The sequence below is a fragment of the Colius striatus genome, chromosome 2 (genome assembly GCF_028858725.1).
Source record: "Colius striatus isolate bColStr4 chromosome 2, bColStr4.1.hap1, whole genome shotgun sequence".
Lineage (NCBI taxonomy): Eukaryota > Metazoa > Chordata > Aves > Coliiformes > Coliidae > Colius > Colius striatus.
Window position 1 is genome coordinate 32573699 of NC_084760.1, and position 22107 is coordinate 32595805.

Below are 22107 nucleotides of genomic sequence, written 5' to 3' on the forward strand. Positions count from 1 at the left end.
GGCAGCAAGAAAACAACTACCTGCAGTGTAGGTAGTTTGAAAGGGCTGTAGGCAGTGGTGACTGGGCATTACAGGGACTGGAGCTGGGAGCCCTCAACATCATTTTCAGTTCTTTCTTTGTGTGGCTGCAGGAATAACTGTAAGAAGCATAGTGCAGCCTGGATGAAAGTGAAACTAAACTATTTCAGGATTAGTTAAAGACTTTGTGGAGGTTGTGTTTTTGTTCAAAACCCACGGTGCATCTAATAAAAACCAGCACAGTTTGGATGTAACCAAACTGTCTGGTTTTCTTTGCTGAAAGAAAATAACCTGAAAGTTTTTCTTTGTGCAGAATATTGTTTGATCTGGTGTAGAATATTTGTTCTGGATGCTTGAAAGAAAAGAGGCAGTCTTTTAGTCTTGTAGTGTGGAGATACTTGGGGATAATGAAATGCTACTTTTAACCAAGGGAATTTGAAGAAGAATTCAGCTTCTTAGGAAGCTGTCAAAGGAGTGGGGATCCCTGAAGCGGGAGAAAGGGGAAATTCTTCCTTGTGTTGAAGCTTCTGCCCTGCACAAAGGCACTGAGTTCATTGGGTCAGTGAGGAGGAGCATGAGAACTATGGCTTCCCACCCTGGGAACCAGAGTGCTCTCTCGGGAGGTGTGTCCCCATCCCTCTCTGTCTGGACAAAATCAAAGTGGTTATAGGAAGGACTGAGTGTAGCTTGTCTCAAAACAGCCTGTTAAGGGGTCTCTGCTACCTAAGGAAATGCTCTGACCTTTGAGCTGTTGGATAACTGAGGACTTTCCTCTAACAGACTTTATCCTGTATTTTGGTTTTTTCTATCCAAAACTGTTCAGCAAATTTGAAGCAAATAGTTCAGACATGACTGAATCCACATTTTCTGGGGAATTAACTATTAAAATAAAAAGATATATCATCCAACTCAACTATTACCACTTTTAAAATCTGTGCTGTTTCTTTTCCATTTTAATTGAAACACATTCTCTTTTTTTTTTTTTAAGTATAAGAGTTTGACCCTTCTACGTAGCCAGGGTAATAAATTAGGGCTCATCGATTATGCTGTTCTGGGGTGCACAAGGCCTATTATAACACAACTAATGTTATTTCTTCAGCTTACCTTTTTTTTTTTTTTTGCTCTTTTCAGCCCCTTTCATCATCAATTCCAACAGTCCGTCGCTGTAGGAGAGGGTGATTCTTCACTATTACATTTTCTTCCTTTTCTGATCAACTAGTTTGTAACTAGTGAAAAAATAAAAAGAAGTACTTTTTTCACTGAGCATACTGCTAACTTATTGATACTTCAAACAGGTTATGCCATCCCACAAGATACAAGCTAAGCCATTGGATATATCTAGCTGTAGTTGATAAACGTTACAGCAAAGCAGAATTCCAAGTGCTGGATGTGATGCTGCCTGCAAAGCAGCAGCATGAAGGGAGATTTCACTACAAAAAAAAGAATAAAATTTGGTTTCTTTTCAGGATTTTTCAAGCAGCTCTCCAAGATTCTCCATCAACCAGTGTCACAGGTAAGGAGGCAGCTGCATAGCCCACAGCCAGTCACTTGGTACTGTCACAGCCCACATTCCGTGATCTTCCAAGACCTGGAAAGCCCTTGAACTTAGGCTGCCAAAAAGACTTAAGTGGATTGTGTCTAATGTGCTGAAGGAAAGCAACAGCCTGGGATGTGAGGGGAAGATGTTTGCTTTCCACCAAATTGGTATTTGTGGAAACTGTTCAAACAGCAGAGTTCTGATCAGCTCACATAGACTTTGTGGCGCACATTGCATCGCATCTTTCCAGATTGGTAGTAATGCGGTAATTTCCAAATGCTTTCCCTAGGCCATGGAGAGCAGCCCTCTGATATATTTGCTACAGCATTTACAATTACTGCTTCATCCTAAGTGTAATTTGCAACTGATCAGAACCATCAAGTGGTGGTTCAGTGATTCAGAAACGGGTGGAAGGATGGTTATAGACATCCCCCTAGTGGCTTGAGACCTGTCTGACATAAATGGATAAGAAATAAAGGCTGATTTATCCCTTTTTTGCCTTCAAGTTGCCCTTGAAACTGCACCAATTCAGGCTGATTAGAGTAAGTTCCTCTCTGGCCATTGTAAAAAAGATGTACTGAGAAATGAAAACGGGGTGAGGAATGAGTTAATTCCATCTCTAGCATTTTTTTAAATGTCAGATTATTTAACCTAGAGAGAGAATAATTTTATCATCATTTTTAAAAAAGGCAAGTTATACTGAAGATTAATCAGACGTTTCAGATTTTCCAGTTTTGTAATACAAGACTGATAGCATATCAAAGGAAAAAAACCCAACCCAATATATGTAAAATAAACATAAGGAACATTTCTTTGTATGTTTGTACACTTTTGCTTCTCAGCTGAAATTATCAATAAGATGTCGTTATGTTTAAATTCCAGCTGCAACTAAGCATCACACAACTGCTCGCTCATTCCCTCAGCCCCCAGAGGGATGGGGAGGAGAATCAGGAAAAAAAGTAAAACTTATGTGTTGAGATAAGAACAGTTTATTAATTAAAATGAAACTGAATACTACTACTACTATTAGTAACAAAAAGGAATATAAGAAAAAAGAGAGGAATAAAAAACAAGTGATGCATAATGCAACTGCTGACCAATGCCTGAGCCACAATCTGTCTCCTACCACCAGCTCCTTCCAGTTCATACACTGAGCATGACATTCTGTGATATGGAATAGCCTTTTGGCTAGTTGGGGTCAGCTGTCCTGGCCATTCTCCCTCCCAGGTTCTTGTGCAACCCCAGCACACTGGCTGGCAATGCAGGGTGAAGAACAGAAAAGGCTTTGATGCTGCATAAGCACTGCTCAGCAATAATCAAAACATTGCTACCTTATCAACATTTTCTTCAGCATAAATACAAAACATACCCATGTACCAGATACGAGGAAAATTAACTCTATCCAAGCCAAAACCAGGACTAAACAGATGTTCTTTTTGATTATGTGTTTGAAACACTGAATTTATTTTGCTATTTGTTAAAGGGCGTGCAATAAAGACAGAGGTCAATAAGCCTGGGACAGCATCTCAAAACAGCAGAGGGTTTTCTGGTGCTGTCTGGTGCGCTCACTTCATGATGCACAGCAAGAAGTCCAAGGACACCCCTTGCTGGGCAAGCAGCTGATGGAGGGTCCTGGGGAAGCTGGTGTGCTCTTAGCAGAGCAGAACTGATAGGAGTTTGCGAAGGAGGTCAAGGCAGCCATTCCCTGTTTGCAAATGGGCACAGCACACAGGAAAGATTTGTCCAGTGGCAGCAAAATGCCTGACAGCAGTATGACATGCTGTCGAAATGATATATAGGCTTGTAGGTAAGTAAAACTCCTAAGAGGACAGCACACACTGATTCTCTCTACACAGAAACAGAAGCCCCAAATCTCTGATCATCAGAGTTCTGTATGTCAGTAATTTGAGTGTACTACCAGTATTACCCTCGTGAATCCATTATTAATTTTAAACTGAGATTTACCTATACAAAATATGGAAGCATAGTAATTAATCTCCAAGTATAATTTATTCAGCCTACTTGTGCCCATCTCAAAGCCACTGGCTGCTACCAATAAAGCACCCAGCTGAGTTACTTTCTAGGTGAACCTCAGCTTTGTTAAACTGATGAGAAGCATTAATTGAAGGAACAGACACCATCCTGATCAGGTTTTGATTTCAAAGGTGACGAAAAATCCTCTAAAATTGGTATTGAGGGCAGTTTTTTCCCCCCTTTGCTGATGTGTAATTTTCACTCCAAATCATAAATGGTGTTTTGCAGACTTCCCTCCTAATCTCCCAAAAATAGCTCCCACTTGTCAATTTAAGAAATGGCCCATTGGCATAAAGCCAGCAGAGGGAGCATAAATGCCTGAGAAGTTTTCAGGCAACATCTATGTAAACAATTATTGTTGTCTTGTTTTCATTTCCAGGCAACAGATCCCCAGAGATACATACATAGCATAAAGACAATATCTGGACCCTTTCCAACCCCTTCTCTCCAGATTATAACAGTCTGGATTTTCTCCATGTATAAAGGAACAGAATTTTATCAATTGGGGAAAAAACCTCCAACTATTTTCTTTTAGAAGATACTATTTTTTAAGACTATGGAGTGATCACAAATTCCTTTTTGAAAAGAAGTGAGATTCCCAAGCTTCAATCTGCAGTAATAAAGTCTAAAGTCTTTCAGAATGGGAGAAACACATAATTAATAAATACACAGTAATACATATTTTCCTCTTGGGTTGTTCAGTAGCCCAGGTCTGTTGTGGGGTTTTTTGATACTTTCCAAACAAATCAAAACCACTGATGTGTGCACTGAGAGTGCTATCCTATGTGTCAGCTTTGGCAATAGAAGGACTGACATTTGCCTTTACCCTTTTATTCAGTTCTCCACAAAAAAATCTGATAGACTTGTTTGATCTCACAAGAAAGGCAATGCTAATGTTTTCACAGTATTTTGCTTTTATTTTCAGACCTCTAATCACAAGAATTGATCCTGCAGTTGTTGAGGCAAACTTCTGTACCTTCTCGATGCATATTTTCCCAGGATGGAATAATTTTGCACCACATCAAAGGTGTTTTCAGCTGAATGAGGACATAAATGATCATCTCTGGTAGCTTCTCACCACCTGGCACATATTGCTGGGCAGTTAATGTATCTCTTAACATCAGGGGAATTTTTGCCACAAGAAGTTGTTTCTTACACAAAACTGAAGTACCACCAACATTGGTGATGAGAACATTGCTTGGTAAAAAGGTTCTTCGATAATCTGTGGGGAGTAGCATTATCAAATAAATCATGGTTCTCATATAGTCTTGTTTTCTTCGATGTTTTTGGGATCACAATCACAACTAACGTCTGGGAAGCTGGTTTGATCCTTGAGTGCCCAGCTAACAGCAGAGTGCCTGGCATTACTCTGTATGGTCAGGAAGAAATGGCCTGAATCTTCACGGGTCTCACCAGGGGAAAAAATGGGCCTTTGTTCATTCATTTGTTCATTCCTTCATTCTAGGTTCTCTGGACATTTCACACAAGTACACAGTCCAACCTAGCTGACGTCAAGAGACAATCTCATTGCAGTTTGCAGCAAGATGGATCTTATCAGTAAGGGCATTACAGACACTGCATGTCCTTCCTCCTTTTCAAAATCACATGAATGCCTTCCCTCATTCCAGACACCACGCAGTAGGATACATTTCACACAGGTATTCATGTTCAAGAACTTCTTTTCGCATGCTTGTGAAGAAAGCGGAGAGGCAGGAAATCGCCTACAGCTATCCCAGCAAGTAATAAGGGAAATTCCCCCTTTGCTGATGTTTCCACTTCCAGAATTCCTCCATTTGAATCCCAACTGTATCATTTTGGTCACACTAAATCTCAGCCAGAAATCTCAATCTTTAGAGAAGCTTGTATCTAGCTTCAACCTTTACCATTTGTGACTGGTATAATAAACATGGAGGCTATTGACCTTGAAGCTTGCAGGTATTTGCTTCCTAACTTGCACTTAAAGGTTCAGGCCCATCTCTGTTTTACAACCCCCTTTAAAACTTTATTATCCAAATAAATTCTGAAATGTTTTTACTGGACTTTGAACTTTTCTTCTGACAGATAAATTGTGAAAATAAAAGTTAAGTCTTTCAATGTTGAGGTCAGAGTTTGTGCACAGAAATGTTAACCTAGATTTAGGAGCCAGCAAGACTCCTCTGAATTTATGTACCTTGTAATTAGTATACATATAAAAACAGGTTTTCCCTTTCTGAGCTTGCTCAAAGTTTATATTTGATCCAACCACCTCTTGATTTGCAAGAACAACTTTGTCAGGTTTTGTTTCATTTTTCATGACATGCATTTTATCTGCATGTTAGAGAAGCAACAACTACCACTTTAAGCTGCTTGTGACATTTTTTTCTGGTTATAGAAAAGAAAAAAAGAAAAAAACCAGAAGAGTTCTTTAGAAAATAACACCCATACCACCACCATCACTTGTCTGTCTGAAAAAGAATATTACATTAGATAGAAGAAGGCCTGACAGGATTTCCATTAGAATCTGCAAAAGACTGAAAGCAAAACTGTTCCAGGAACGTGAATAGCTTCTTGCAGAAGTTTAGATTCCCAAAGTTTTCATTTGAAGTGCTAATGCTAAGTTTTTCTTTTGAGGAAAGACGCTACGAAATGTTATAGGCCTAATAAAAGTCAGTAAAAGACTAACGATGTCCTGAACTTGTATCTTTTGAAGCTGTTGTCACTGCTTCTGGGATGATTGCCTGTAGCCCCATTGCTTCATCCAGGGGTGATTATCAACACCGGCCGAGCCTTGGATCATGCCACATGTGGGCCACGCTAGCTCAGGCAGCAGAGCTGTGGCCCAAGCAGGCCCCACCGGTGCCTGGCAGCAGACAAGGGTGGAAAGGAACCGTGCCTGACGTATGTGGAGAGGGCTCAGTTTCCAAAAAGAAGAACTCAGAGGAACCAAAAAGAGCAGATTCCTGCTCTGGACAAACAGTTTAGCAGTCACTCAAGCCCCAGCAATGTGCCAGAGCCAGCTCAGACACCAAGACGGTGGAACTCAAACTTGCCCTCAGCTCCAGCTACTCAGGAGCAGCCGACTGCCTAGCAGGCAGGCTAACTCCACCACTGAAAACTACAAGAGGTAAAGTGACTTTTGAAATCAGTGTAATTTAATTATGCCTATAAACAAGGCTCTTCACATGCAACATTCAAAATCTTTACAAATTACATTATTTAAAAACTGCGGTTCATATCTGAAAACTCCAAGGGGTAATTTCCCCCACCGAATAAGGGCTGAATGGGCAACTTGCAACATTTGTCACAGTTACAGAGGCAGCTAAACCAGGCAGGTTGCAATTAAGAGATCCTGGCTGTTGCTGATGAACATGTTTAGCTTCTCAGCTGTTCTTATGGAAGGAAAGACAAAAACTTTATTGGAACTTTTGCATTTATTACAGGCAGTCCTCAAATTGGCCAAGGGAAGTGCTTACACATGCAAGTATGTTGAAAATGGACAGATGCAACCTCAACAAACATACCTGAATCTTACTAATCTGTCAGAACAAAAATATCAAGCATTAATGTAAAGATTCAGAGCAACACACTTACTTTAAGTTTGATGGTTTTTTTACTCTTTTCAACTTCAAATGTTTATTTTTTTTCTTTACTTTTTAAATACAAGCTAAAAAAAAAAGCTCAGCATCACTCAGGAACTTTTCCTCAAGTCCAAGTCTCACCTTTTCAGCTGTTTCACATACTGAGTTTATATAGCACGCAGTCTGCCAGGATCACAAGAACACTGTGAGCATCCAAGTAGTAACAACAAAATGGTTTAATCTTCAAAAGTCCATTTGTTCCACTGAAGGTGCACTATTAAAACAATAAATGTATTTAGGAAAATAACTGTAGTGTATCTGTTATGTTACAGCTTCTCCCATTTCACTGTGAGAGTTGTGTAGCTTGAAGTTGAAAATGAACTCTACAGATAGAAAATCTGCACAAAGGAGGGAGGAAAAACAGAATCACTAGGGATTTGTTCAAAAAGAAAAATCCTAATGTTTCAATTAAATAAAGTATGTTTTGCTTTTGAAGACAGACTTCCTTAACATTTCTAAGATGGCTATTTCGTAATAGCATACTGCCTTACCTCACCGTTCAGAACATTGTCATCACAGGACAAAATCCCACCCTATCACACAGCATTCCAGGTTACTTGCTGGTGCTGGATTTTTTTTCTTTTTACATGTTTCACACCAAATGTTGTCCCAAGCTGCTGAACCATTGTAGGGAGAAATCAACCTTGTAAAAAAATGGATTATCTCTCCACCTGTACTTAAGTATATTTAAACTTTTCAGCATTAACTGCTCTATCTTATTGGTATTAGCATAACACGAGGCATTTTACTTCACAATATGTGTCTAAAACAGCTGTAGATGGTTAAAACATTGAGGGATTTACTGGCTCTTTTCTCATTTTTGAGTAGATGGACTGTTGATACAGTATCACTGGGAAAATGAGGACTTGGAGTTCTGACTCACAAACCAACTAAGCAACCCATCCCTCCCTGGATGTGAAGTGCACAAAGTACACCTTTTGGCACTGGAGTGAAACGAGCCCAAGTATAGCATTTGTGTGGCGACAGTTAGTTGCCTTGGAAAACCTAGGATCGAAATTCTGAAGCTTCATTTTACAGATACTATGGATGGATAAATACAGATGTAGTTCAAAAGTATTTCATGTACTTTTGCAAACTAAAGCCACTACAATATCACGATGCCAGGCTGAAGCTATGCCTCACATAAACCCTAGAAGCTGGAAGGGACTAATTTGTAACTGATAATAACGTCTCTTCTGAAAATTGCTCTGGTATTATGGCCTCACCACGTGTAACAGATTCTAAATTTTCACATCAATTTCAGTGTTTGTAGTTACCCAGTGAATTCCAGCAAAGACAACGCAACATGTTTCATTAGACTGACCAATTAGACTACTTAATATTTTTGTAAGCTTATTTTATTTTTTTGCTGTACAAAGGCAGAAATGCAAACCATCTCAACAAATCTACATCATAACTACCCAGACAAGATATAGATATATATACAAAAAGTCCAATTATTTAACTTCAGTGTTGACACCATAGTTCCTGCAGAGCCAGATGCAAACAATGCAAACAGCATCTACACCATGTCAGGCATAACTCTCAAGATATTTACATCTTGTTCCCTACAGTGAAGGCTTCCTATCCACCAATTCTTTGTTACACTCACATCTGACCATCCTGCTGAGTAGTAGTGCAGCCTCAAAACTGAAAAGTGCATTTTTGTATTATATACATTCTCATAAGGTTTGGGAAACAGCTTTAAAATCTTCATTTTTAGAAGCAATTGATTGCCCATGTTTTCCATCAATTAACGTTACTTTATAAGCTAAAAATTCAATTTTACCAAAGCTCTGTAGATAACATGCAGTTATGAAAACAAAGCTTCTAAAAGCATCTCTAGGAACTGTCATCTTTTGACTCAGGAAGATAATCAATCCTGTGAAAGCACTCACCCAACCCACTGCTGTTTTAAATTTAAAACACTTTGGAACATTTCAGGTTACTAAGTTTGCAGCTCCAAGCAGCTTTGGAAGAGCTCTATAACACAGATATTTACATTCTGTATTACATTTTTGAGTTGTAATTATTCTGTCATCTCAGGTGGTTTGGTTTTTTTTACTTCCCCCGGAGATCTCACTTTGAAAGGTAAGTAAAAAAAGGAATAACATTACTGTCACTGTATGAAATGTAATTCCAAGTCATTTTGCAAGTACGATAAAGCAAAAAAACATGTAAAATTAAAAAGTCAACTCTTCCCCTCGACTATAAAGCAGCACTGTTAAAAGTAATTTATCCTTTGTGTTCTGAGCTACTGTAATTCCCACCACATTTATTTTTAAGCCACAACATCCTGCAGCACTGGGGCTCTTGAGAAACTGTGTTTCAGCCCATCTCCTACCACATGTCCTCTCCTGTCTGCCCTCCGTTAGACAGGGTGGTAATGAGCAAGAGCAGCACACTCTTGTTTGAAACTGCACCTGAACTACCTCAGCTGAGCTGCGGGAGTGCTGTGGTGAGGCAGCTGCCAAGGCAGAGCCGCTCTGACAGGAAACCACCAGCAGCAATGGAAGGAAAGGGTCAGGGAAGAAGAGTGTCTGGCCACAGGGGCACTTGCCTGGCTTGCTGACCTCCTGCTGCTGGGAGGTAACAGAACAGCAGGGACTTCTCCTTCCGGCACTTCCTGTACTCCCACACATCTTGGCCCACAAACTAGGCCCAGAAAGTTGTACAATAGAGCCTTCAACTTGATCAGAACTCTCTATCCATCTCTAAAAAAATATTAAATGGGATAAAAATGTAGATGAAAGACACTACCTTGATCAGAAGGGACTGAGGGCTCAGTTTCCAGACTGATGGTGTCTGTATCTTCAGAAGTTTTGGCACCTGACTTCTGTTGTTCCACTTCACATAGATACACATCGATGGGTCCTTTTGTGCTCTTCACATGTACCTTTATGCAATCCTATAAAACAGTGACTTGCATATAAATAAATAAAAAAACCCCTTACACATCAGTTATCTATTTTTGTGCATATTTTAAAGCCAACAGATTAAGAACAGAATACGGCAATGACACAACTAGTTAAAATTGTCTTACTAGTTCTATTACATAGATTTGTAGTCCAATTATTAAGCATCAGTAAGTTAACAAAGTTTCATTTTTTATGAACATGCATTTTAGTCTTTTTACTGACCTTTATATATATATATATGACCAAGATCTACTATATGTTTAGGAAGAGTAATAGAATTTAAAACTTGACAAGTCAATGCCATGGATCAGCAAACTAATCAGAGCATATAGCAGCTTTAACAATATGGCAAAGCAACTAAATCATGTTGCTTTTACTGCTTCCCTTCAGCAGATAAGGCATTGCAAGGCACAGAGCAAATAAAATTTAATGGACAACAGAGAGAAGATTCTGTTCTCTCTAAAATACAACTTTTTAAATCCGGCCTTCTTTTGCTTTGAGAAGCCTGGGAAATGAATCTTTTTTATCTCCACAGGATGACAGACAGCTCCTTTTACCAGTGAAACCACTGGAGATGTATGTAGATCCAAGTCTTCTGGTTCTATTGATTAATATCTCATTTTTCTACGATATCACCTCCCTTCCTGGGCATGCAGCAAGGCAAGTTTGCTGACTATATAATTAAGAACACTCTAAAAAATGCCCAGGACAAAGGAAAACAGAATTAAAGCTCCATTTGTTATTTTAAGCTTACTTCCAGCATGTCCCCTTTCACAGCACTAATTGAAGCAGTGGGCTCCCAGTCTACAGGCCTTGACGCAGGTGGAGAGGGCAAAGCTGCAGCTCTTCTAGGCAAACTGAAGGGGAGGATGCCCGTGGTACTGAGTGTGAGGACAGGGCACAGCCCTCACCCCATGAAAACCCCATCTTGACATGATCTACAGTGTCAAAATGTTTGTCAACCGTACCAAGCATTTCATACTTTAATGTTACAGTAACAATAGTTGTCAATCCATTAAACACTAAGACAACATTTAAGTGCTGTTAAGGTCAAAACCATGCTTATCAAATCATGGTTATTGCTTTGTTTGGATAGATTTACAATTTTTGAAAATTCTAGTATACAAAGATTAACACTTCTCTGAAAGCTTCTTTTCCTACTTAATGATGAAAAACTGATAGTTGGATATAAGTAAAATTTATTACTGCTGTTCCATTCTCTCTAATGTAACAAAATAACTAAAGCTCAGACATGTTCATTGTTCAATAATTTAAGCAAATGTTAACAAGTTTCTTAGACTATTACCCCTCCAGCATTGTTTAGTGGAACAAGGACAATTGAGTACCCGTATTTGCTATTCATGACAAAGAAATTGGAAGTCAATTACTGATTGCTGCTGCAAAAATCAAATTTGAGAGCTTTTTTTCCCTTGAGAGAGAAATAGATAAAACTTACTTCTTTAGGAATTGGTATTTCCAGCTTGGTTTCCTCTGGAGCTTTGATTGCAATCACAATCTGTTCTTGAAACGCCTGAATACTACGGATATCTTGATATGTCACATAAGCTAGTGTATACATTGGTCAAGGACTCTGTAAATTAATTAGCTAACAGGTTGAAGAAAGAGCATGAAGTTAAGGTATTCTGAAGCAAAATATCAAACCAATATCACCAAAGTAGTAAATAGTTCAGCTGAAGTTAATTTATGACTAGCTTTGTAAATTAAGTATTAGCTAACAGTGAAAAACCTCTTTTCTTTATTTCTAGGAAGGAAAAAACTTTTTAAAAAATTCAGATATTCAAATATTTAAACAGCCTAAGACATTTACACACAGTTTTCACAAACGCTGTCATAAGTCTCCAGGCAGACAAAATACTACAGTTGAGAAACTACTGATTTGTTTTGTAATAACTACGCATATAAATAATTTCCTGGAAAACCACACAATTGTTTTCTTAACCAGAGCAGACAGGTGTTATCGAAGTTTTCCTGATATCACACAGAAAAATGAACACCTTCTTCAGCACAAAGCTTAACATTATGCCAGACAAAGGAGCTAAAGTAACTCTTCACTGTAACTCAAAGCCAAAATCCAAGGTGTACGTAATATTAAAAGAAATCCTTTTTCTATTATCAAAACCCATCCAAAAGACAAAACTGCATTGGAACCTCTCTCAAGAGATAGAACACTACTAGAACATGACCAACGTCCCATTATATATTCTCGGCCACAGGGACTGTTTTGGGTCCTCTTTCTCACCTCACTAAGCAACTCTATCTCACCGGGACATCAAGATCTGCTGCTGAGACAGCTTTATAATGGAGAGAACAAGGTCATGGTCAGGGTGCTGACTATTGGCCTACTTTCATTCTTCTGCAACAGGAAGGTCACAGAAGTGGCATTCTGCTGAGAATATGCTCGATTGCACATGATACTGCAAAGCAGAGTATGTGAGTAGCATGCACTAACATAACCAAAATGTTTCCTGTTGAAATCTCCTTATAAAGCATTGCCGTATATCCACAATATCAGCCTACACTTCTTACTAGACATTTGAGTACTTACAACCAAAACCATGTGTGAAAGTGATGCAAGAGTTAAAAGGATATTTTGCATTTTCTTTGTCATCTGTTAGTTCAAACAACTGATGAGCACAGTCCTTGATTAATTCATCCAGAGCTTCTTCCATGGCTGACAAGTCAGAAATTTCATCTTTAAGATTTTCTTGCTCTGGTGCTTTTCCAACAACTTGGTCAAGATTAGAACCTCTAGAAGAATATAAAAGTTGTCTAGTATGCTTATGTAAACAACAACCTGCCTACTGAACAGAAAGTGTAACAGAAAACAACTAGGAACTTTGGCATCCTTTACTCTGTTGAAATACGCCTCACCGTGCTTCTGCACTTTAATATCTATTAATACAGTAAGGAATTCAGATAGCCTAAGAATATAAAAGAACTTAAAATACTTTTATCTATTAAAAGTAATTCAATATGCTTAAAATTACTCTCAAAGTTACAAACATGATTCAACATTGTTGAGTTTTATTGTTTCAGGAATTAGAAGTTTCAAAGCCAACTCACACCCACTGGATAAGATTCTTAGATCTTTTCTGAATTAAGTGGATTCCATCCAACACATTGGTGATATCATACACTCTTCGTTTCCGTACTCCAAGTGTTGTTGCTACTTCATTTAAATCAAGGACGCCATCTGGGGCTGTTTTGACAAGATCCATGAATTTTCGGGTCAAATACACCAAGGATGCATCAAATCGAGGCTTTCTGACTTTCAGAGTTCCTGTAAAGTGTTGATAGAGTATTTAGGGCAAACTACTACACAAATATTAAGTGTTCCTTAAAAAAATAACAGTGATGAAGTAACAATCAAGATGAAAGTCTGAAAGCACTGTAAATTTTAACACTAACATTGTAACAGCATCACATAAAGCCTATTAACTACATACACCTTCATTTGTTTGCAATGATTGTACCTAAATAGCAAACACATGCCTTCATGCTTTCAACATTCATGACTTCAGATTGCGCCTATGGATATTAATAGTTGTGTAACTCACTGCCCTGTAGGACACGAGCTCTGAATGAAACCTTTGGTTAGCTATAGATAGTGTCAGGACATTATCAGCCAGAGGACTGCAGCTCTACCATCTGCTCTGTGACCTTTTTTTCCCCCACATCCTTTTGGCTCGAATGAATCAGTAAATCCCACAAATAACATTTAGGTACAGTCAGCAGTTAGTCTGGTTTCATCATGGATGTGACCAATCTGTTTTGGACTATGCGAACTTAATATGTGGACTAACTCTGGTTGTACTATGTGGCCTCAGGGCAAAAGAACTTGTTATGCCACAGTTTAATTTCCTAATGCAACAAAGACCTAGAGATACTGCGACACCACAGGTTTGAGAGAGATGCCTGTGCTGTGTATATCCATTACCAGCATGTTCACAGAAACAGCAGAAAAGTTCCTGATAACCGCTTGTTTAACTTTAGATTGTTAGTTATGTAGGCACAAAGCATAAAAAGCATGTATTTTTAAGGCACCAAAAACCCATAGTACACATGCACTGGTCTTATGCTAGAGTCAATGAAAGACTTTCAAATCTTGATGTTACTTGTCTTTTCTCCTGGAAAGCAAGATAGGTACTTCCTAGCTGACTAAAATGTCACTATGAAATATCCTAGTCTAATGTTTCAAGAGAATGTGTGCGTGTGTGTGTGTTCATTGACATGGGTCCATCTGTAAGGAAGTTTCCCTAGAAGATACTCAAAACTCCAGTATCTTTAGGAGGATGAATAAGATATGCACTTTTACTCACAATATATTTCATGGCTGCAAGATTGTGCACTCTTCAATATGAAGTGACAAGTTTGACAACTCGGTTTTGGACTGTGTTAGTGAGAGATGTCCAACAAAAAAAAACAAACCACAAGACAAATTCACTTAAGCTTGTATTTACATTTGTTAATACCCGTTGAAAACGAACATCTGCCACAATTTTCTATTTTTCTCTATCTCACTTTTCCTGTACATTATATTCTTTATAGCAGCGGGAAGGTATACTTGCAGTAGACTTCGAGAGGAAAAGCTATGAAGAATACATTGCTTCTTAGAGCTTAGCATAGTAAGTAAAGTATGAAATTCTTCAAGAATAATCTTCAAGAATGGAACACAGCAACTTACTTTTCACAAACTTTACACCACTGTCCACATTCAGGTTGATCATTGGTGGCTGGGGGAAAAAAAATGAAAACCTCATGACATAAAATGGTATCTACACAGAAGCTTCTCCAGTAAAAATCCCCAAATCAGCTCTAGACACTGCAGCCATCAGAGTGCTGACACTTCAACAGATATTACTGTGAAGGATAGATGGAATACATGCTCATTAATTCCTGTCATAACTGTCAGTCCTTAATCTCAGCACAACTACCTCTGTCTTGTAAAGCAGGAAACACCAGTGAGCTCCCTAAATGCTCAGGCAATAGTCAGACCACAAACAGATATCTACATAAATTCTACAAATATAAGCTTCAGCTGCCCATTTAACAACTCACATGCAGAAGATACATTGATATTACACAGCATTACTACACAAAACTGGCAGAGTCTGCTCTAGTCAATATAAGTGACATGACCAGTCTAGGTGGTTACTTCATTCCATCCCTGACCCCCAATTTAACAAAAAGAATATATTCAAATTCAGCTTACTGCAGTTGGAAAAGACCTGAGAAGGTCTCTGGCCTAACCTACAACTCCAAACAGGAACAATCATTAGATCAGGGCAGTTTATTCAAGGCTTTATCCAACTGGGTCTTGAAAATTTCAAGGGATGGAGGCTACACCTCTCTGAGCTTCCCATTCCACTGCCTGCTCATCCTCACTGTAGACAAGTTCCACTTTACATGAAATTGCAACCTCTCTTGCTTCTTTTGTTTCAATGCATTGCTACTACCTTTCAGCCTCCATCATGCACAATTATGAAGCCTCTGGCATCAGCTTCTTGTTAACTTCCTTGCAAGTACTGAACGGCTACTGTGGCTGAACAACCTCCCTCAGCAGTTTATCAACAGCCTTCCTGTACACTGCAGTCCTGAAATGGACTCAGCATTCCAGGTACATGCCAAGTAGAGAAAAAGAACTGCTTCTCTCAATATGCTGGCTACGCTTCTTCTCATACAGCCACATACACCTCACAGCGCGGACACAGTGCTGGTGCACATTTAGTCCATCAGCTATCAGGAACCCCCACAGGGTGGATGGGCCCCCAGCCTGTACCACTGCAGGGTTTAGGCCTAGGTGCAGGACTTCACCTTGAATTTTCAGCTTCCTTGGTTGAAGTTTATGAGGTATCTGACAACTTCATTCCCCGAGCCCATGCTTAGCTGTCTATGGCATCTTCTCCAGTCATAAACATCAGGAAGGTGCATCTCACCTCCTCCTATCAACAGGACAGGTCCCAAGATGGGCTCCTAAGGAACTCCACTTGCCGTCTGCTTTTGGGCAAAGCATGAATCCACCCCTCCTTGAGTTTGACAATCCAGCCACAGTTTTACTCGTCTACTGGTTTACAATCTGTAACAACCCAACTCAAAGAGGAGGATGCTACAGAAGACTGTTTCAGAAGTCCCGGTAAGCTAATGTAGATGACATCTAATGTTTCCTATCTACAGATGTAGTCCTTTAATCACCACAAGTAATCAGGTTACAAGTATAGCCTTGTTGGTTATTCCCAATCACTCTCTCCTTCATGTACCTAGAAATAGCCTGCAAGCAAACTAGCTTCATGATTTTCAAGGGACTGAAGTGAGGATGATTAAGCTTTGCTGACCTCCTTAACCTCTTAAAGATCACAGTGACGTCAGCCAGCTCTCTCAGGATGTATCCCAAGAGGGTCCTATGGACTTGTTTGGTTGAGATTTCTCAAGTGATTCCTAAGTAGACATTTTTCCATTGCTGGTTGTTCCTCTCCTTAAATTCTGTCTCTTAGACACAAAGCCTAAGGACGTATTTGTTGTGACAACCCATGCAAGAAGGTCAAGTACTTCAGCCTTATCTGTGTCTGCTCCTCCTGAATTACCTGCCCCACTCTGCAGCAGCCTCAGTTTCCCCTTCCTGAACCCTTTCACTGCTAACGTAGCAGTAAAAAGTTGTTCTTGTCACCCTTGACATTCCTCACTCATTTCAACATTAGAACTTCGGCTTTCCTAGCTTCCTATGATGTCATCTGGCAATGTTTTTTATCACTTCTTCATGGCCAGTCCTTGCTCCCACCTCCAGCACATCTTTTTTTCACCCCTGGAGGGCCAGTATTACTGTGCCCCTCCCTCAACACATTTACTTGTCATCACAAGTATCAAGATGGAATTTTCTTAGAGATTACCACCTCTTCAGCTCCTCCAACTTTCAAAGTTGCCTCAACTCAACTCAAATCTCAACTATCTGTTGCCTGAATAAGTTGGAATCCAGGTTCTGTATTCTGCAACTAACCTTTCTCACCATACTCTATTATCAAAGCTGTCAATGATGAGTGGGGAAGTCAAGGATGTGTTAATGTGAAGCAGGTTCAGGAAAGCATCACCCCTGGTTGCCTCATCTAAACACCCACATAAAAAAGCTTTGCCCTTTGTTACAACATCAAGAATTTTCCAACTGCCAGTCTAAAAACTCGTATTACCTTTTTTTTTTTTTAAATGGCTTAAAGATGATACTGTCAAGTAGCATTTAGCCCAATAGTCCAGGTTAATAAAAATGAGCATTTTTAGTAAGTTTCACAGAATTAAAAGTAGGCCTATTTTCTGTTAGCTACCTCATAACACTACTAAAAGTAGCAGTGGAAACTGCATGGAAGATTACCTGAGCACCACTGATGTTCAGAGAAAACTCGAATACGTAACTGCAGTCTGTTTTTCTCAAACACAGACGAAACCTACTGAACTTGATTAAGAGGTATAGGTAACACAGCTATGAAAATCGTCCTTTTGAGCATTTTCCTTTCCCCTGCAGCTTCTAAACCGCAATGGGAGAGGGAAGCGCCATAAAGCCTCTTTCGTGTGCCACCCTGGCAAGGCATGCAACGTCTTTCCAGCTCGGAGATCTCTTACCGGACACGCGATGCGAAAGGCTTTCGGGAATGCCCTCAAAGCCTCCCGCGGCGTGAGCAACGCGCTGCAGAGCCGTCCCGCCCCTTCCCCGAGCGCAGGCAGCACCACCCTTCCCCGCCCGCTGTGTACCTCACTCACAAGCAGCGTGTCGGGCCGCAGCGGCCTCAGACGCTCCCACTTGGCAGGACTGGCCATGTTCGCCCGGCCCCTCCCTCTTTCCACCGGCCGACCGCGGCCTAGCGCGGCGGGAAGCCTCTCCCGACCTGAGGCGAAGAGGCGGCGGGATGGAGGCGGCTCAGAGGCCTTCGCGAGGGGCCTGCGAGTCCATGTCGGAAGAAAACGCCGCCATCCCCACCCTGCCTCCGGGAGGAGGGGGCTCCCGGGACCCTCCCGCTCTCACAGCAATCCGTTACGGCCGCCTCTTCCCTCCCCACCCCCCCGCGCGCGGAGGCACTTCGGCCCGACCCCCGCCCTCCCGCCAAATCCGCGGCGCAAGCGAGGGCGCGAAGGTGACGACGACGCGCTTTGCCCGCCACGGGCGGCAGAACGGCCGCTCCCCTTACCCAGCGGCCCCTGCGGCGCGTTCGCGCCGCCGCCTCGCGCCGCCGCTGGCTTTCCCGCCCAGGCACGGCGGCTGCTGTGGGGGCGGTTCGGGCGGTCAGGGGCGTCCCCTCAGCGCCGGCAGGAAGGAGATCTGGCTGGTGCCTGCCGGATTGGCGTTTCCTCGGCTCTTCCCACCCGCTCGGCGCGGCGTAGAAAAGGATGTGGCCGTCCCCTTCCTTCCCGCTTGTTTTACCAGTGGAATGCAGTGGGCAACGGGACGTCCCTTCAGCACGGCAGCGGGTTAAGACGAGGAAGCTTTCAGCGCTTTGTTTACTGCAAGGAGGAAGGTTTTTCTTTCCTCTGTGTACAACACGAGCAAGGAGAGAGCGTCCCACCCAAGTGCCGTCGTATAAATAGATGTGAGAATAATTAGTATTGCCTTCGTGTCAGATAACTTTCTGTAATGACTTGCTAGTAGAAGAAGGCGAAAAACTCTTTTATGCCACGCACAGGGGAGACAAGGTTTGCGTACCCGTGTCACAAATAATCTGGCATGCTCCTCGAGGGTCACAGAGTTGCCACTAGACGTGGATTGTCATAGAAAGGTAGAGGTTGAAAGAAAACTCTAGAGATGCAACCCTCTGCTAAAGCAGGTTCACCTTGATCGGGGGGTCACAGGAATGCATCTGGGTGGTTTGGAAACCTCCAGAGAAGGAGACTCCACGAGACTCGTGTGCCAGGGCTCCCTCACCCTCACAAGAAAGAAGTTTCTCCTTGTGTTTAAGTGGAACTTTTTGTGTTCCAGCTTATGTCCATTAACCCTAGTCCTGTGTCTGGACACTACAGAAAAAAAGTGTCACCTCATCCTCCTGATATCCACCCTTTAGGTACTTTTAAGTGTTGATGAGACTCCCCCTTCAGTCTTTCGAGGTTAAAGGGCCCGAGTTACCTCCCCGCAAAAGATCCCAGATCCTTTCTCAAATCCCAATGCTGTTGCTCCTGCCCTTTCTTCCACACTTCTGATAACCTTTTACAGGCACTGACTCGCCTTGCTCAAATGTCAGCATCAGCAGTAATCTCAGAGTTTCTAATTTAGTTGATATCTTCTGTTTGTCAGAGAAAAACATTTCTTTAAAGAAAGCACAACTTGTTAGATAGCTGATGTGTTGATTGATTGCTTTTTATGGCAATTAACAGTTCTCTACCATATTTTACAACAGAGACGCTGGTCATAGAATTTTTTTTCTTAAAAAATTTGTGGACTATTTTGCTTCCCCCACCTACACCTTCGGTAAAATTTTCAGTCGCTTCCCTTCCTTCTCCTTAGGGCAGATGCGCTGGAGAAATGTGAATTTCACTGGACATTGTGTAAAACTGCCAATCTGGTATGAGGAATTCAAAGCTGTGAAGAACTTTGTTCATCTTCTGATATGACAGGCTGTACAAGTCAAACGATCTTGAAAAAATACAGAATTAATTTTAACTTACTAGCTGTTTCATGTCTCCTCAGTTTAGTCATTCCTTTGGAGTTGCTAATGTCACCACCTATACATCAGATGCCTTGATAGAGGATGGAATTTTCTCCATAGTAACCAATAAATTACTTACGTGGTAATAATTGTCCTTGTAGAGGGGTGTAGAACTAAGGTGGGTTGTTTTCATGCTTTAATCAATTTAAAAGAAATAAGGGGGGAAAAATACGTTACACCTCCTCAAAGGCATGATGTCTGTATTTCAGGAGGCATGAAGCCTTGAGTTCTGTACAGACAACAGCACATGTTGCTTGTCAGTATTCTAAGAAAAATTAGACTTCTGCAGGTGCAAAAGGTTTTCCTATCATAGAAGCAACCATCACTGAAATGTAAAAATGCTCATTGTTGTATGGGCAACCTGACTCTTGCTAACTACTCTATGGTGGTAAATATAGTCCCATAAGAAAGGAATATTTCTCTCCCTTTGTTATCCTGTTTAACTGGAAGATGTATTGTAACATCATAATCGACCTGGTTGAGGGGACAGAGTGTACCCTCAGCAAGTTGGCTGATGACACCAAACTGGGAGGACTGCCTGATTCCCCAGAAGGCTGTGCTGCCATTCAATAGAATCTTGAGTGGCTTGAGAGTTGGGGAGAGAGGAACCTCATGAGGTTCAACAAGGGCAAGTGCAGAGTCCTGCATCTGGGGAGGAACACCAGGACAGGCAGGGGATTGACCTGCTAGAGAGCAGCTCTGTGGAGAGAGATCTTGGAGTTCTGGTTGGTAATAAACTAAAGATGAGCCAGCAATTTGCCCTCATGGCCAAGAAGGCCAATGGCATCCTGGGATGCATCAAGAAGAGTGGCCAGCAGGTCAAGGGAGGTTCTGCTCCCCCTCTGCCCTGGTGAGGCCTCATGTGGAGTACTGTGTCCAGTTCTGGACTTCCCAGCTCGAGAGGGACAGAGAACTTCTGGAGAGTACAGTGCAGGGCCACCAAGATGATCAGCACACGGAATCTTTCTTACGAGGAGAGGCTGCAGGATCTGGGGCTATTTAGTCTAGAGAAGGGGAGACTGAAGGGGGATCTCATTAATACTTATAAGTATTTAAAAGGTGTATGTCAAGAGGATGGGGCAATGCTTTTTTCTGTAGTGTCCAGTGTCAGGTAATGGACATAAGCTAGATCACAAAAAGTTCTATTTAAACATAAGGAAAAGCTGCTCTCCTGATAAGGTGGGGATTTTCAAAACCCACCTGGATGTGTTCCTGTGTAACCTGATCTAAGCGGACCTGCTTGAGCAGGGTGGGTTGGACTAGATGATCTTTAGAAGTGCCTTCCAACCCTGACCATTCTGTGATTGCAATCACAGATTGTATAAACCCACTGTGATAAAGCAGGTTTTTTCCATCTGGAAAGATAAAACGGTTTGGAATAGATGTCTTGGGCTGCTCTAGTTTGGTATGATGTTAAGAATATGCCATGCAGTATAAAAATCAATGAATGGGATTTTGATAATTTTTGGGTAGTCAGATATTAGGCTAACAACTCATAATTTGAGTATTAGGATACATGAATTAACTCACATGGGAAACATTCTATCAGTATTTAACTATGCTGTTGTTTTAACCAGTTAAAAGATTAAATCCTGTTGTTCCTGTGCTTCTCTGTACTTGGCTGCTGACATATCTAACTGAGAAGAAAAGCCCTACATAGATTCAGGAAGATTTTTCTCTATTTATGTTAAAATTTTAATGCCTAATTAGTCTTTTAAATGAAAATTAGATTTTAAAGTAACTGAGTGGACTGTCAGGAGTTTTGGCTGTGGCATTCTGTTGATCAAAGTGATTGATTCTTGTGTGTTATTATTTGTATTTTATAATGCCAATAATTAAATTTATCCCACATTCTTGATTACTCTTGTAGATGAAAGTGTAAATTATACCTCATTCACTGCTACCATATCACATGTGAAAATGTCTGTGCATTCTTTTTAATATCTCTAGATATTAATGGTACAAGATATGATTCTTAAAATGAAAGATTTGCTTATTTCTCTGAATTGCAGATTTAGAATTCAATTGCATTGATTCGCAATCTACCACCAGGGGGCAATAATTCCATTTCCTAAATTTTTTAACGCGTGCAAATTACAACAGTGGTTTCATTAAAATTTTTGAGGGACTATACACGAAAGTAAAAAAATAATTTTTATTAAAATGCTTCGCTTCTGCAATTAAGTCTTTCTCTCTGCACTACTTAGGCATGTAGTTTTTACGTTTATTTTGAGCAGCTGAAATTAAGTGGTTTTGCTGGTGGATTTCACACAGCACTGTAGTGG

At 40.8% G+C, this 22107-nt stretch overlaps 1 protein-coding gene across 7 annotated transcripts; it reads right to left on the minus strand.

The window, feature by feature from the left end:
- Positions 1 to 1130: 1130 nt before the first annotated feature.
- E2F6 (E2F transcription factor 6) lies at positions 1131 to 18407 on the minus strand. Of its 7 annotated transcripts, XR_009818250.1 has the most exons (9): positions 17880 to 18180; positions 17503 to 17583; positions 14830 to 14878; positions 13209 to 13425; positions 12734 to 12893; positions 11581 to 11694; positions 9967 to 10114; positions 7288 to 7420; positions 1131 to 1244 (listed from the first exon to the last, which is right to left on the minus strand). XR_009818250.1 is itself a non-coding variant. In XM_061990930.1 (8 exons), exons 1-8 carry the CDS (start codon positions 17943 to 17945, stop codon positions 7383 to 7385), a joined length of 873 nt encoding a protein of 290 aa, XP_061846914.1. In that variant the 5' UTR covers positions 17946 to 18180; the 3' UTR covers positions 6901 to 7382. The 7 variants fall into 7 exon arrangements, 6 of the variants coding, with proteins under 6 accessions (XP_061846914.1, XP_061846913.1, XP_061846912.1 ...); XM_061990930.1 differs by lacking the exon at positions 1131 to 1244 and having other exon boundaries at positions 6901 to 7420; XM_061990929.1 differs by lacking the exons at positions 1131 to 1244; positions 7288 to 7420 and adding an exon at positions 7428 to 9288 and having other exon boundaries at positions 13215 to 13425.
- Between the last annotated feature and the right edge of the window lie 3700 nt (positions 18408 to 22107).

What these genes read in the sequence shown, in the direction of transcription:
- E2F6 (XM_061990928.1), bottom strand. Translation starts at nt 17,945, where the DNA reads ATGGCCAGTCCTGCCAAGTGGGAGCGTCTGAGGCCGCTGCGGCCCGAC. An exon ending in AAGAATCTTATCCAGTGGGT is followed by an intron (nt 12,894 to 13,208) that starts GTGAGTTGGCTT and finishes ATATTCTTCTAG; the next exon opens with AGGTTCTAATCTTGACCAAG. An exon ending in CTCAGTCCCTTCTGATCAAG is followed by an intron (nt 9,289 to 9,966) that starts GTAGTGTCTTTC and finishes TACCTTTCAAAG; the next exon opens with TGAGATCTCCGGGGGAAGTA.